Genomic DNA, 13,294 nt, shown 5'->3' on the forward strand with positions numbered 1-13,294 from the left:
CTTCCTACCAATGTTTGTCTGTCCTTGGTTTTGCTTTTTCCTGCCTTGTCTCCCGGAAGATTCCCCCTGTTAGATCTCATAATAATTTTCTACCCTTATCATCAGTGTGTGTTTGGGTTCGACAAAAGACCTCTGGTTATCGAGAACTCATCTAATTCCTGTAGCAACCTTCAGATTACGAGACTAGCAAAATGTTTGTTGTCGCTTTCTCCTAAATGTTATACATCTAAAAAGCGACGTGGTGCCCCTTTTCAAGATAAAGTCACTTGGTTTTAACGATTAAATTTAAAATTACGCTAAACCGGAAGTAACGCACGTGTCGCTTCCATCTTATTCTCTTCTCCTAAATCAATTACGTTTTATTCGAACCGATATACGCTACAGGGTCTTTAAATTATGTTCTACATTTTATCCAATTCTGTACCAACATTTTAAATGAATCTGGTAAAACACAATCATCAGAGGCAATTTTGGACTTATTTCAGGAATATGCATGACTTACATCAAATATACAGGTTAGGCCATAAAACGAGGTTTTTATTCACTGTGAGAGAACAGAAGAAGAGCAACATAAATTGTCAGATGTACAGTGGCTATGTTAGTCTGTATGATTATGCAGACAAAAGGACTAACAATGATATGTTCGACACTAATTCCTTGTAAAACGTATGCGTTTTACCTGTAAGGAGCTCTCGGATCTCTACGTCTGTGGTCTTCCGGAGAAGTCGGACCAGAGCAGGTATTCCTCCGCAGTTTTTTAGTGCAATCTTGTTATCGTCATTAGCCTTCCCGTAGACCAGGTTCCGGAGAGCTCCACAGGCGCTGCGGTGCACATCAGTCATACGGTGGTCCAGCAAATCCACCAGAAGCTGGATGCCGCCCTGTCGCCGGATCTGAGGTAGAGGAAGGTGGGAGTATATTTTTGAAAAATGTATTGCTTTCTTTCATCTGTAGGGGAAATGTATCAAACAATATCCAGACATGACTAACTTCCACTTTTGTGTAAACCCAATAATGCATGTAATGCATGCATTTCCCTGTTGTCTAGTGTACATTTCCTCAGTGATAACAAAAGACACATTGTTCCGAAGCAGCTGGAAATGTTTACAAAGAACAGTGTGTCTTGTTCTTCACACTATAAAACGACTATTACATTTTAAATACATTACACCCCATTTGCATCCCTTCTTGTTATTATTGTCAAATGGTAAAAGGAAGGAAGGAAGGAAGGTGTAATACGTTTTTGGCCAGTTATTACATTATGGGCCTACAATGCTTTAAGAAGGGCAAATTGATGACATTTTAGGCCGTTTATTACGTTCTAGTCTGTTACTACCTTATGGGCTTCTCCAGCATTCAATCGACAAACCGCATAGATGTCAGACTTTGTCACATATTAATTTCGACCTATGTTATACATAAAAGAGTAGCAAAAAATGCATTTTGACGACATGTGAAAATAATTCGAAAACAGTGTTACGCACGATGAACAGATGCCTCCTATTGTCACGCACTCGCGGTGCGTTTAATCAAACAAAACATGACTTTTACGTGATCGGTGCCTTCCTCATTACTCTGCTTGATGAAAGATTACATTCTGCAATTTCCTGCTGTGGACTGTAGGGGCATAAATACATAGGAATTGATAGAATAGACTATCACATTTCTAGGATTATTAGAACCAAGCACGGCAAATCCAACGTTCATTAATTGCACTGTATTTTCTGTTTATTTGTATTGCCAATGTTGAAAGCGACATGATGTCACATGACTGTCTTTGCCATTTTCTCCTCGACATGCTCTACTAAACTTCAGGTCTGGTGTATTTTTAGACTAGATTAGAGGATTACGGTACAAAATCTCAAGTTATCAGGGAAATCTTTTTTTTCCTGCATTGGCAAAACGGAATTGCTGACAAATCAGCTTTTGTAAAGGGCACGCTCCGCTCTGTGTGCGTGTGTGTGCATGTGGTTTCTGGTTTGACATTTTGAGATTATGGAGACACCATTTGGACATACATTGCGACCCAAAGCCACAAAGGCCTCATAATGAGTAAAGCCTGTCAGATGGAGTCATGCCCAAATCCTCAATCTTGCGTGCACGCCGACAACCCTGTGTGATTAAGCAATTGCAGCTGGCGTGCATGCATGGATCAAGCCTCTCTAAATACAGTATAATACACAGGAACCCTGCTGTGTGGTTGTTTTTGGGAGGAATACTGAATGGTTAACTACAATCCTGTAAAAAGACAAGTTGGACCAAACGGACTGTGCAGCTGGTGGAGCGAATGACAAGGGTTCGTCCTGTGAGTCATTACCTCACACTTGATCTTGTTGTCTCCAAAGCAGAGGTGTTGGAGGTAGGCGGCAGCGTTAGACTGGACTGATGGGAACTGATGCTGTAACATTTGGATCACCTCAGGCAGCTCTGGATCCCTCCAACCAAACTCTCTGCAGGGAGGCACAAAGAAAACATTGCACTACATGTGTGGGCAGTTTTCTCCTTTTTTGAGAGTGTGAGTGTGTTAAATCTGTTCCAAAGGATCTTGCCCCTGACTTGAAATGTTCAGGCACAAATGCAGGATAGGTGAAGGATGAGTCAAAAGAAGGCAACAGACTTGTACAGTATATGCGGAATAGGAAGGAGTTCTGTGTAATAATTGAAAAAAGGAATTATTCTAGAAGGCAGCAAGGGCTACGTTGCAATAACAAGCTATAATAACCATGAATTACCTTTGATAAATTAATTTAACATGAGTTAGGCCCGCGGCACGGTGGAGACTGGTTACACCGTCTGCCTCACAGTTCTGAGGACCGGCGTTCAATCCCCGGCCTCGCCTGTGTGGAGTTTGCATGTTCTCCCCGTGCCTGCGTGGGTTTTCTCCGGGTACTCCGGTTTCCTCCCGCATCCCAAAAACATGCGTGGTAGGTTGAATGAAGACTCTTTTGTAAGTCTTCAAATAACCTAGCATGCATGGATAGAAAAGCAGAAAGGACACGCAAACTCCAGACACGAGCCAATAATTGAACCCAGAACATTTTGACTGTGAGGCAGGTGCACTCACAACATTTACCACTGTGTCGCCGTCGCTGTTCTAGTTCATCAGCTGTTCAATGGGGTAGAGGGCACGGCTCCAGTTTATCTACACCAAACTCATTCAAATGCCATTCATGCCATTATGGTCCTTGCTCCAACAGAAAATGGCCATCCTCAAACTGTTCCTAATCAAAACGTTATCTCGAGTAGTGTTTTTCTTCATACTGATGTATATTTTCATGACAAACTTTATGCATCCAGGTTTTCCATCCATCCACGTGACTGTATATAGACTGCATGTCTACATCAGGGTCGCAGGTGAGCTGGAACCTATCCCAGCGGACTTTGGGCGAACAAGGTCGCGAGTCAATCGCTGGGCACGCTCATGTTGTCAAATATGGCTCATCGATTCTGCTAATCCAACAGCAAATTCCACAAACCAAAACATCAACAGGCCCTTTCAGGTGGAAATGAGACTTTTCCTCTATTAGCCACATTGACTTTGGTTTTTGTCTCCCAAAGGTTTATTTTTTTTTTTTGCATTTGCTCACAGGCACAATTACGGTGCATACACACACACGCACACACACCTATACACACACACGCACCCACAGGCAAGTGCACTAACCCTATAAATATGCGAAGGGAGTGTGTGTGATGAAAGAAAAAACAAATAATTAATGTGAGAATGATGTGACAAGAGAGAATAAAGAGATCAGAGAGTGGAGTTGAAGAAGGGGAACTCGGCTTATCGGATATTGACAAGCTTCCTTCTATCGGGAGACTTATCAATAATCTAAAGAGATAAAAGCATCCCGTTTCTTGGGAGCAACTGAAACTGGCTCGTTTCTTTTCTGCTCAAGTCAATGTCATTTAGCATTGTAAATTACAGACCAGAGGGCATGTAAGAAGGATGAGATTTTGTTATGATTTTGTATCTACTTGGAATAGTTTAACTTGTGATAATCCAGTTGGTAGTAGTTTGAGTTACTTCAACACAGTTTGACTTCAGCGTTTCTGAGAGTTCTAACACATTTTGGTTGCACATATGGAGTAGATACATTTTTGCCATTTTGCTTGCATCTTATTCTGAATGCAGCACCAGAGAAATCCCAATGGACATGGTCACATTTGAAAATCTGAACACATACTGTATAACGCGGGCACCACAAGCCAATGCAATGCGCTTGTCTTTTTTTGGGTTTGTTTTTGTTTACATTTCCCCCCACTTTACTTCAGGCCCATTTAAATAAAAACACACAAGTGGACAGCCATTACATTAACACAGTGTAAACACTGCATTGGCATGGCCTTCAGTAAATATAATCAGAGCTGACATAGCCTAGTGTAGGTCACCTTGTGGGTTAATTGTCCAATAAATCTTCAAATGTTCAAGCTAAGCAAGCAGGCAGATGTGTACGTGTTTGTTTGTGTGTATTCATATCAGTAGAAAGTGGAACATGCAGTCGCACCAACGGCATCCGTATGAAGGATTGGACTATCAATCAGTAAACGCTATCATTTAATTACAAAAACGATATTACGAAATGATTTCATTTGCGATGAACAAAATAGAAAGCACAGACAGGGATGTACAATATGAGCAATGCAGCAAACAATGTGGACGCTCAAAGATCATACCGAAATAGTGGAATTCTGTACAAACTCATCCCATCTAATGTTGTCCTTCCATCACTTAAAAACTCAAGTGATTGACTCATCTCACTGGTCGATATTCGGTAGACCTTAACCAATGATCTTAGGTGACTCCAATGACCATGAATCCCTTTTGTCACTATAGAGTTGAAGGCCCAACTGGGAATGAACTTGTTGTAGATATGTAATGATTTACTATTCTCGTCCTGTTTACAATTAGTGCTTTGTCTTTTGTCTTCGTTTCTCTCTCCCCTCTAGAAACATTGTTCTGTTCGAATGATCGATTCTGATTCTCAATAAACATCAAGTATAATACTAAGAAACCACAGCAGAATCTTAAAAACTCCACTGTGACACAGTAAAACTGTTCCGGCATAAAAGGGATACAGATCCTCCATTCTGCTTGACCTAACAGCCGAACAGGACAAAAAAAAATAAAAAATAAAAAACAGGAGGGAGTCTGTTAACTAACACATGGACAGACAAACACAAATATGATGCTCCACTGCCCCCTGCACTCGTGTTAATAAAATATCTGCACTCTTTTTTGCATGAGCTCAACTGCACTGACAATATTGGGTTGTGTCAAAAAGGTGTCTCAATCCATTACTGTTCAAACCACAGCAATGTTTCCCTCACATTGTTTCTAAGGTCGACACTGTCAACAAAGCAAATGATAACAATAGTGCTTCATGCATAACAGGGAGTGTGCAGGCAACACTTAAAATACATAAAAAGAACACTGATGGACCCAGTTGGCACTGTGCACCCAGACAATATGATTCGCTCACAAACTTCCCACTATCGCACATACTTATCGTTTTCATGAGAAAACAAGAACAGGGGGAAAAAAACTATGTACATGTTTTGGGACAAAGAGAGCATGATTATTTGGTGGGTAAACAAAACACGAAGAACACATGCAGCAAAATGACAGAAACATAGCCTGGAATAGCAAACACCCCAGCGAAAAGTGGCATGTCACAGTGGTTCAAACTCAAAGCCTAAATCCTAAGGCTATGATATTTTTCAGACGGGCACACATACAACATACATGTTGGACACACATGGATTGGAATACTTGAATATATGGGGCATAGTGTTGCTATTCTGGGACCAAATTACCAGCAGTCGCTAAAATTAGTCAGACTCCAGAGCAAATATGAGTGAATCTAAAGTTTTCTTTCTTCTCTTCCCTATGTCCTGCCTATAATAACTGGTTCATTCATTCTCTATGAATGTCAGCCCGGAGCTGGATTACTTTTTGCTCTGTCTCTATTGCTGTGAATGTGTGTTCCAGAGAAAAGAGAACATGAGGGGATAGGCTCCCAGCCCGAAACACTGAATAACAATATCACAGCAGGATAAGCAAATACAACTAAGCCATCTGTTAACATCAATCAACAGTAGGTTCACTGTGAGAATTTTTGGTTGCTTTTTTTTATGTGTAGAGCATCATATTCCATCAAAAATGAGGTAATGAAATATGCTAGAAAATGGATGAAAACATTTCCATGGCTTTTACAGAGCTCTCCGCCAAACGCATAAGCATGAAGGCAAAAAGGTATGGTTTTGATCGCCTTTAGCTCCCGCCAAGTTAGCAGGATTCTGCGAAACAAATTTACACTGAAATTTGTGGCGTTAAGTGTTTGTTAGTGTATATTGTTAGTATACAGTGTCATAAAAATGTATTTGCCCCCTTCTCAAATTCTTATTTGGGTGCATAGTTTCCCAACTTTAATGTTTAAGATCATCAAACAAAATGTAACACCGGTGTACCCCAAGGCTGCTGCCCAAGCCCCCGGCTGTACTCTCTGTTCACACACGATTGTACATCCACTCGTAACAATATCAGGATTATCAAGTTCGCGGACGACACCGCAATCATTCGACTAATAAGTAATAATGATGAGACACAGTACAGAGATGAGATAGTCAAGCTGACGTGTTGGTGCAAGGACAACAGCCTTGCACTGAACACTTTCATTTATGATAGGGAGTCACTTGAGATCAGGCTGCATGGCCCCAGCGACCTCAACTAAACAAAATGAATGATTTTCGCCATGCATGGCAGGCCTCTGATTTTATTTCGAAATGTTACAGCCACCCTATTAAATACTTTACTTAGGATGAAGCAGATGTGCTTAAACACATTGCAGCCGTGGCCCAATGGTTAAGATCATCACCTGCCACCGTGGGGGACCTAGGTTCGAGACCCCGACTGGACCATCCGTCAACATCCCCCAGACTCACGGCTGTGGTGTCCTTGAGCAAGACACTGATACCCAGAAATGCTCCCCGGGCGCTTCAGCTGCCCCCTGCTCCAGTGTGTTCCACTAACGTGTATGTGTTCACTGTGATGGGTTAAATGCAGAGAACAAATTTTGTGTGCATGCGTGCATGTTCATAACAATAAAAGATGATTCTTCTTCTTCTGACACAGTGTTACTTTTTTAAAGAAATGAAGCAGAATAAATCTGCTCACATGACTGCACATAACTCTTGAGGTTTTGATGGCAAAACTAGAACGAGCAGACATTCCAACAGCTTCTTCCCTCTTGCAATCAACTTATTAAACAGCTAACCTACAATTCCATTGCAACATACTGACATTTTTTTTTGCCTTGAGTTTGTTGTCACATTTCTGTCGGGCCAATTATACATTACTCGTGCACTCGCTGTAGTAGTCTCGCCACGCTGCACTATTTGCATATCTGTTGTTGACCAATACTGGCCACTCATGCCAGAGCAGCATCTACCCCATTTGCACACTGACTGAGGAGTATCTGCAACATTTGCACAATCGACATTTTACCAGATTATCGCGCTACTCGTCACTTTAAACTTGCATACACTTCTTGAAGTCTCAGCGCCCTTTGCACGATGGTCATTGCAGCGGACTATTGCAATATTAGTCATCCGAACTGCTCTAAGTGCGAGAGGACTCTGCATCTTTTTGCACAATTGTCAAAAAAAAAATATATATATTTGTACCAGATAACTTTATTGCTCAGTGACTGTTTTTCTCAATGTCTTTCTGTCTCAAAAGTGTTCTCTGTCAATTGACTGTCTGTTGTCGTACTCGAGCGGCTCCAACTACTGGAGACAAATTCCTTGTGTGTTTTTTGGACATACTTGGCAAATAAAGATGATTCTGATTCTGAAGATTAATGACCTTATCCCCGATATTTTCACTTCACACAAATTGCCAAGTGGTCTGTATTGGTTTCTTTGTATCTTTTCTTTTCCATCAACATTTGTGTGTACTATAAATAAGCCTGTTTTTACTCAACCACACCCCTATCTCCTTGCTGTTTGGCCTGCGTGTTTCTTGAATGTTAACAAGTCGGAGTTACGGGCAGAATACAGTCAAGGTGAAGGAGATGAGATCTGGAAAAGGAAAAGCTGAATACTACTGTTTGAGAGAGGAATGTTTTCCTTTTAGCAAAATATGTACATAATGTGTGTGCGTGTGTGTGTGTGCGTGCGCTTGAGAGTGTCACCAAAGAGAGCTTAATGTTTCATTTGACAATTCAGTGGACTGGGACAAAGTAGTGACCGATTGTCAATTCACTCTTTGTTTCTAAGCAACCAGGTGGGTTATCTTTCACGACTACTTGTCTGTGATTGTGTGTGCGCGCGCGAGCGTGTACGGAAGTGTGTGTGTTTACACCACAGTGCACTATGTCAGAATGCAGGACACCCAAATCAGGGCGAGACATTTAGTGGAAAAAGGATTTTCCTCTGGGAAAAAGAGGAAAGGTACAGTATGCCGGCATACAGTACATTGTGGTGTGTGTATGCGTTTGTGTGCGTGTGTCTGTCACTGATGCTTTTGGGGTGGAGGTAGGGTGGGAAGAACTAGACATGACCCCGGCATTCACCTCCCTGAATAATAATAATAATAATAATAACAATAATAATAATAATAATAATGCGTGGTAGGTTGATTGAAGACTAAATTGCCCGTAGGTGTGGAAGTGAGTGCGAATGGTTGTTTGTTTATATGTGCCCTGCGATTGGCTGGCGACCAGTTCAGGGTGTACCCCGCCACTCGCCCGAAGATAGCTGGGATAGGTTCCAGCACGCCCGTGACCCTCGTGAGGATAAGCGGTAAAGAAAATGGATGGATGGATGGATGGATAGTTTATATATAATTATAGTTTTTGTCAGACCCGGGATATAGAATTAATTGATAGTGCAATGTATATACAGTGCCACCAGAAGACATTCACAACCTTCACTTTTTCCACATTTTGCTATGTTACAGACTTATTCTAACGCTGATATGAGTATAGTTTTTCTTTTTAAAAAAGCTACATAAAATGTCCCATAATGACAAAGTAAAAAGATATTTTCAGACAGTCCGGGCTGTGGCTGGGCCACTCAAGGACATTCACAGGCTGCTCCTGAAGCCACTCCTTTGCTATGTTGGCTGTGTGCTTTGGGTCATTGTCATGTTGGAAGGTGAATCGACGCCCTAGTCTGAGTTCCAGAGCACTGTGGAGCAAGTTCTATTGAAGAATTTCTCTATATTTGGCAGCTGTCATCTTACCCTCTGTGCGGACTAGTCGCCCAGTTCCTACAGTAGAAAAACAGTCCCACAGCATGATGGTGCTACCCACCATGCTTCACACTAGGGATGGTGTTAGCCAGGTGGTGAGCAGTGCCTCTTCTTCTCCAGATATGACGCTTGCAATTCAGGCCCAAAAGTTCTATTTTGGTTTCATTAGACCAGAGAATTTTGTTTCTGTAGGTCTGAGAATCCTTAAGGGGCCGCCATGTGCCTTTCAGTGAGAAGTGGCTTCCGTCTGGCCACTCTACCATAAAGGCCTGATTGGTGGAGTGCGTTAGCAATGGTTGACCTTCTGGATGGTTCTCCTATATCCGCAAGGGAACACTGGAGCTCTGCCTTAGTGACCATAGGGTTCTTGTTTACCTCTCTGACCAAGGCCCTTCTTCCCCAGTTACTCAGCTTGGTCAGACAGGCAAATCCAGTAACGGTCCTGCTGGGTCAAAACTTCTTCCAGTGCTTTTCAGGACCTTCAATGCTGCTGAAATTCTTTTGTATCCTTTCCCAGATTTGTGCCCTAACACAATCCAGTCTCAGAGGTCTGCAGACATTTCCTTAGACTTCATTGCTTGGTTTCTGCTCTGATATGCACTGCCAACTATGAGACCTTATATAGAGTGTTTGCCATTCCAAATGATGTTCAATCAACTGAATTTACCACAGGTGGACTCCATTCAAGTTGTAGAAGCATCTCAAGGATGATCAGTAGAAATCAGATACACCTGAGCTTAAGTTTGAGTGTCATAGCACAGGGTGTTAATAGTTATGTACCTATTATGTTCAAATGTTTACATTTTCAATACATTTGCACTCAACCTACCGCGCATGTTTTTGGGATGTGGGAGGAAACCCGAGTGCCCGAAGAAAACCGGGGAGAACATGCAAACTCCACACAGGCGGGGCCGGGATTTGAACCCCAGACCTCAGTGTATATATGTAGCGAGAAAGAGAGCGAGAGAGAGAGAGAGAGAGATAGTCTAGATGTTGACTGTTTTACTCAGAGTGAAATAATATAGTATAATAGTATAAATTTTGATTGTTTTACTAAGATGTGGTGATAATTCAAACATTTATTTATACTATATAGGGGAAGAAGCTGTAATTTCAAACCAAATTTTTGCCAAGCAATTTCAGTTTAATTTGGGACATCCCATTCCCACTGTTTGGACGCACGTCTCAGTGAAATCCTATCAGTTCAGGTTGTAATTTGATGTGCAAATGTAAGCCCTCACCAGATTTTGTTTCCTAAGGTACATTGTGGATCAGGATGAAACTCTGCCTACTTTTAGCAATAAAGAGCCCAGATTGCAGCCATACACTCTGTTCCTTCTTTGAACCTTGGCAGATATCTGTGTTCTTCGAGTGGTCTGATTTGATTCCGCTTTTTGTCTCGCTTTTTATTTGATTTTATTATTATTATTTTTTTACAGCCAACCTTAACATCAACTGTTTTTATACAGTATAACATTGTATACTGTATGGTCTTGCATGAAAGACGAGATAACCTTTGTCTTAGGTCAGATCAAGTCCACCACAAATCTGTCATTGCTTTAAGCGGCAATGCATTTAAATCGAGCCAGAGCCAACCCAATCAATCAATCAATCAATCAGCAAACCAAGCCATCTATCCATGCACTCAAATCTAATAACTCAATGATTGGCATTTATGTGGTAAATAGTAACTATGACTTGATAACATATACAGGACAAATTGCAATAGTACAAAATCAAAATGATGAACCTGCAGCAATTGAAAAGCTGCCTTTCTTTTCTCTTCTGTTTTTGTTGTTGCTTCAAAGTAAACTTTAATCCAGATGCTAAAATGGTCATTGAACAAGATACTGTGAATATCAAGCAGAAAATATACTCAAATGACAAGAACACACGATGAAAAAAATGTTTAGGTAAATCAGGAGGTGAAAGACACACGGATGAAGGGACTGGGGTTAGCAGGACAGCCAAAGGAGAGAATGATGAATATTTATCTCAACAGAGCTTCTGGAAAGTCAAATGTTTTTCAGATGTTAATATAGCCTAGTTAGTTATGTATCTAATCCCATGATTAATGTTAAATGGAGGTATTTGTTTTTAGCTTGACTAAAGGATCCAGTCTTAATGATGAGCAACTTGGGGCTGAAGAAGTTATCCCAGTGTTACGTACTGCCACAATTTAGTGCCGAGAACTTTGGAAAAGGCAGCATCTGTTCATTAACTGGACACTGGGCTCATTTGGAGGTGATTGCTGTTTGATATACTGCTATGCAAAATGTACATGAGTGATAATACAAATGGAATGTACCATTAACACCTGTGTTTGTGTCATAAAACGGAGATGGACAGATTCAGTGAATGAGACAAAGGTAAGATTGATGAACAGAATGTATGTATAAAAATATAGAAATAAATAGTAGGATTACTTTGTCATTCTTTGCTCGGCTTGATTTTGATTCCACACAAGGAATTCAGGGTCGTACCTATCGAGGTAGAGAGAAACAAGAGAGAGGTATATGTTGGCTGTCTGGCAAGAAAAGTGTTATCAGTAACCGTCAGAATAGTGATGATAAAGTAGTAAAGCGACTCGACTTGACTTTCTCTCAGCATTTGGTTATCAGGCAGTGGTGGAGGAGGTGGAGTACATGCACACAGAGCAGGTGGTGGAGGATGACATGTTACGTTATGCTTTATTTCCACATTAACACGTGAATGATGTTGTACATCGAACTACTATCAATACATTTCATTTTAGGAGCGATTAACAAGGTATTATGATCTTACATATTGCCTGAAGGAATTGTATTCATTGTAAATTGTTTAATTCGTTACATTTCAGACCCTACACCATGAATGGGTCCACTCTCAGTTTAATTTTGTGAAATTTGTAGATTATATTATGAGGACGTTCCCGTGTTACTTCAATCAGCTCTGAGTATCTCTTTACCACAGCTTGGCCAATTGCATATGACTGACGATGACTGTACATGTTATGAAAATAAAGCGTGCACCACAGTCTGTGCTGGAGATGTGTCATAACAGTGCATACGAGTGGTTGCCAGAAGCGACACGACGACGATGCTGAAGTTTAACAAGAGTGAACCAACAGACAATGTGGGTGCAATGTGCAGGAGAGCCCAGAGAAACAATGATGGCGGGAGGAAAGAGCAATGGCAACAACATGAGCAACCCCTTCGGGAGATAACCTCTTCTTAGAAAGAATACAATGGTACAAAAAAAGCTGTGGGACCTCGGTCGACATTTCACAAAGAGAAACAACTTGATTGGCTCGCGTTGCCATTCGACAGCTTGTTTGTACAGTCATTAGTCGAAGCAAGAAGATAGGAAGCTCACAAACTAAATCTTTGTCTTGGACTTGTTTCTGCATGAATCGTCTCCTCTTGCCTTGGCTTTGTTTCACACTCTCAATGTCTAAAAGCAATACCAGATGCTCTTTCCTCATTAACTGTCTTCCTCATGCATCCGATATGATTGTGACTGATGAAACGTTTAAATTGGACCTTCTTGTGTGGGCAGGTGATCCGTAATGCCAAGCAAACTGGAAAGGACAGTGAGATGTGGTGTGATGTGTGCATGATACTAAAGCCCAGATTCGATTGCACGCAACCAGCAAATTCGGACAATTATCTGTTGAGGTGCTTCGAAAATGTATCTCTATGTACTCTCAAGGCACAATGTCAGCATCTAATCTGATATTGTCGGGGTCAAAATCAGTCGATGCAGTTGAACGCAACATGGAACAACGCAAGCGGCCTTTGTTGTTGATAACGTAAATAATTATACGGACAGCCGTATTCAGTAAATCACTCGTTTCATCTGTTTACAACAATGTTTAGTGTTGCGTCACCATCATGTCGTTTAGGGCCCAACCCGATTGATTTGTTTACCATTTGGAGTCAGGGTTCGTGCCCGCGTCAAAAGCGCTTCCTTATTAAAGTTCAAGTGAGCGTGCTCATTCCGCCGTGTGTGAACGGTGTTAGTGGTTTAATTCCCTCCTCCCCCGCTTCGTAAAATGCT

The 13,294-nt window shown here is 41.4% G+C and overlaps 1 protein-coding gene across 10 annotated transcripts in view; it reads right to left on the reverse strand.

The window, feature by feature from the left end:
• Positions 1 to 13,294, reverse strand: part of ctnnd2b (catenin (cadherin-associated protein), delta 2b) — a 122,097-nt gene that overhangs the window by 24,600 nt on the left and 84,203 nt on the right. For 8 of the 10 annotated variants that reach the window (XM_061796613.1, XM_061796610.1, XM_061796620.1 and 5 more), the window contains 3 exons: positions 11,683 to 11,739; positions 2,318 to 2,450; positions 680 to 893 (listed from right to left, as the gene is read on the reverse strand). In XM_061796613.1, the coding sequence (XP_061652597.1) occupies positions 680 to 893; positions 2,318 to 2,450; positions 11,683 to 11,739 (404 nt within the window). The remainder of the gene's footprint in view (positions 1 to 679; positions 894 to 2,317; positions 2,451 to 11,682; positions 11,740 to 13,294) is intronic. The other 2 variants (XM_061796617.1, XM_061796615.1) reach the window with 1 other exon arrangement.

This window comes from Phyllopteryx taeniolatus, chromosome 14 (assembly GCF_024500385.1).
Source record: "Phyllopteryx taeniolatus isolate TA_2022b chromosome 14, UOR_Ptae_1.2, whole genome shotgun sequence".
NCBI classification, from domain to species: Eukaryota; Metazoa; Chordata; class Actinopteri; order Syngnathiformes; family Syngnathidae; genus Phyllopteryx; species Phyllopteryx taeniolatus.